The 2,713-nt window shown below is 44.4% G+C and overlaps 1 protein-coding gene across 1 annotated transcript; it reads right to left on the bottom strand.

Moving 5' to 3' along the window:
- Nucleotides 1–994: 994 nt before the first annotated feature.
- LOC147422954 (uncharacterized) lies at nt 995–2,314 on the bottom strand. Its single transcript, XM_086502151.1, has one exon. It carries the CDS (start codon nt 2,162–2,164, stop codon nt 1,136–1,138), a length of 1,029 nt encoding a protein of 342 aa, XP_086358277.1. The 5' UTR covers nt 2,165–2,314; the 3' UTR covers nt 995–1,135.
- Between the last annotated feature and the right edge of the window lie 399 nt (nt 2,315–2,713).

Raw genomic sequence — 2,713 nt, 5'->3', positions numbered from 1 at the left:
AGATTGTGCATTGATCCACATGACCAATACCAAAGGTACACTTATATTCCGTATTTTGATTTCCTTTATGTGATCTTAAAAGTACTTAGATTACATCATGTACACATTTAAAGCAATAAATTTATATCATTTTCATTCAAAAGATTGTAGATGAAGGTGACAAGGACTGAATTTTTTTTGTAATGCCCAACAAAGAGACACATAGACAATACACCATGGCATGGCAACATGAAATGATACATGCCTTCATAAAACATCAGTAATGAGTTTTTCCTTGTACGGCTGTAGTCCCCCTTCAACATTGAAGAAATTAAAAGTGGTGAAAGAAGGGTACGTTCCCTACGATATTATTATAAATGCGAAAAACAGTGCCAGCTCCACACCATACATACATATGGTTTTTTTTTTTTTTTAATATGAGCACAAACATCGCAAATACACGAAATGCATCTCTCTTCGTCTTTACTATATATGCACTTTTTTAACATACATCTTTTAATGCAAAATTTCATTTGTGACGCGAGGTCATAGAGTTTTTGACGAAAGTTTCGAGGAGAGATACTATGGAGTTTACAAAATAAGAGACGATATGAGAAGAGAAGTACAACATTGCTCCTGTTGTTTAATTCACACCATTTCCACAGCGAATCAATCAAGGCATACTAGTTCCAAGATGCAGTAGCTAATTAACTACCTTCTCTACGTCACTTCACAGTAACACAGTTCACAGTAACACGGTGTCACGGTCTTCCGCTCATGGTGTGAACAGCTTCGCCATGTAGAAGGCTTGGGTTCGTGTGGGAGGGGAGAACTGCACGATCCACACCTGTCTCGCAGGACTAATCCACGACCAAGACAGATTCTCTCTCTCTCTCTCTCTCTCTCTCTCTCTCTCTCTCTCTCTCTCTGTGTGCACAGAGTAATTGATAAGACACATTGTATAAGCCCAAGGCCGTTCACTATATCACATCACGTTGCAAAGAGAAGAAGCACAAGACTTAAACTTACGTGGTTGAACAAGATCCCAGTAGTTTGCAAGCACGCTGCACAATCGTTCTGGAGGCCTGCCATTTTAGCCCCAAAAAAACCTATCTGGCTTTGGTATGTAATGTACATTCAGAGAGTGACCTTATTACTAAGCCTCAAAGGACTCCAGCTGGATGGAACCCCTAAGAGGTACATATTCACCCAAGTAGGCACCCAAATGCTCAGAGAGCTGCAATCTGTCTATGCTCTCATGGTGGTAGGCTTTACAGGCAAAGTAGAAGACTGTCTGCAAAAGGAAGCCCATGAGGTCCACAAATGAAAGCATTACGATCAGAGTACACCCGATCGCTACCTTCCATGCCACACGGTGAACCCCGTTAACACTCCCATGTGCCACCCACAGCCCAAACCCCACCCCTATCATAAATGCTATTACAGAATACATGAAGAACAGGCAAAAAGCCACCAACTGCTTCCCCTTTATAAGCTTCAAGCTCTTCCTCATCGCCCCCAAACCATACCCCTCCTCCAACACAGTGACCACACTGGCTAGATGCCATACACAGCTTAAATACATGACACCCGCAAGGAAGCCCACCATCCCTCCCCAAGACACCACATTAATCATAAAATCACTGCTCCCCTGAGAGATGAAGGCAACCATTATTGCAACGATGAAGATGACTGCCAAGCAGAGGACTCCATACCCAAACATCAAGAGAAACGCCCAAATGAAGGTGACAATTAGGCGCTTCCAGACACGTGGCACCACCCTTAGGACCTTCTTGTATGATGTCATCTTCTCTGAGTAGATGCAAGCAACACTATAAACAATGGCAGATGTAGAAAGCAGAGAGAAAGCAAACAGGGCGAGGAGGTAAATCATCAACACTAAAAAAAGTTTGGAGAGCTCTGTGTGTAGATCTTGATCAATTCTCTGTTCTCTGCGGGGGTCTGGCCGTCCAAAAGCGAGTTGAAATTGATCCCAACTGATCCTGTTCAAGATGGGTTCGGTGATGAGGCTATGGCCCAATCCAACTACGCAGAGTGGAAGGATGAGGGTGAGGGTAAGGGCGATGAAGAGTTTCGTGTGTGAGCGGAACACCTTCACCGATTCTTTCACCAATCCCCATATGCTTAGGAATCCAAGTTCCTCCGGCTCTGCGAGGTCCGCCATGAAAACTCTCTCTCTCTCTCTCTCTCTCTCTCTCGGAGTATATGCCTGTCCGCGTAAAGGCTTTGATGAAAATCAATCCGAGGATGCCGCCATTGTTAAGCTTGCTATGGCGTGGCGGAGATGCCGGGTCAATCTCCCACGCGTTTTTCAAAGCGACACTTCACCTCAAACTCAAAGTCCTTCAAAAAGTTCAAATTGGAAAGTTCACGATTCTTATTTACTTGGTGAGCCAAAGGTACTTTTCCAGCTATATGAGCGCACAAGACACCACGTGTCATTACTTCACTGGATGCTTTTCATGCCATCAAAAAGCTTCAACTAAATAATAAACAAAAGCGCTACACGTAGAGCAGTTCGCAGCCATCACCTTCGCCCAATTTGCAGGTTCGCAGCTAGGAGCAGTTCGCAGCAGTTTCGCAGGTTCTCAGCTTCGCAGGTCCGAAGTTCCCAGCAGTTCGCAGGTTTCCAAAAGCTACAACAATTCGCAGTTCTCACAGGTTTGTTGAGAGAGAGAGAGAGAGAGAGAGAGAGAGAGAGAGTTCATGGCCG

Source organism: Adiantum capillus-veneris, chromosome 26 (assembly GCF_014529385.1).
Source record: "Adiantum capillus-veneris isolate H3 chromosome 26, ASM1452938v2, whole genome shotgun sequence".
Classification (NCBI taxonomy): Eukaryota; Viridiplantae; Streptophyta; class Polypodiopsida; order Polypodiales; family Pteridaceae; genus Adiantum; species Adiantum capillus-veneris.
The sequence above is the reverse complement of the archived record's forward strand: the minus strand, read 5'-3'. Positions and strand labels throughout refer to the sequence as shown.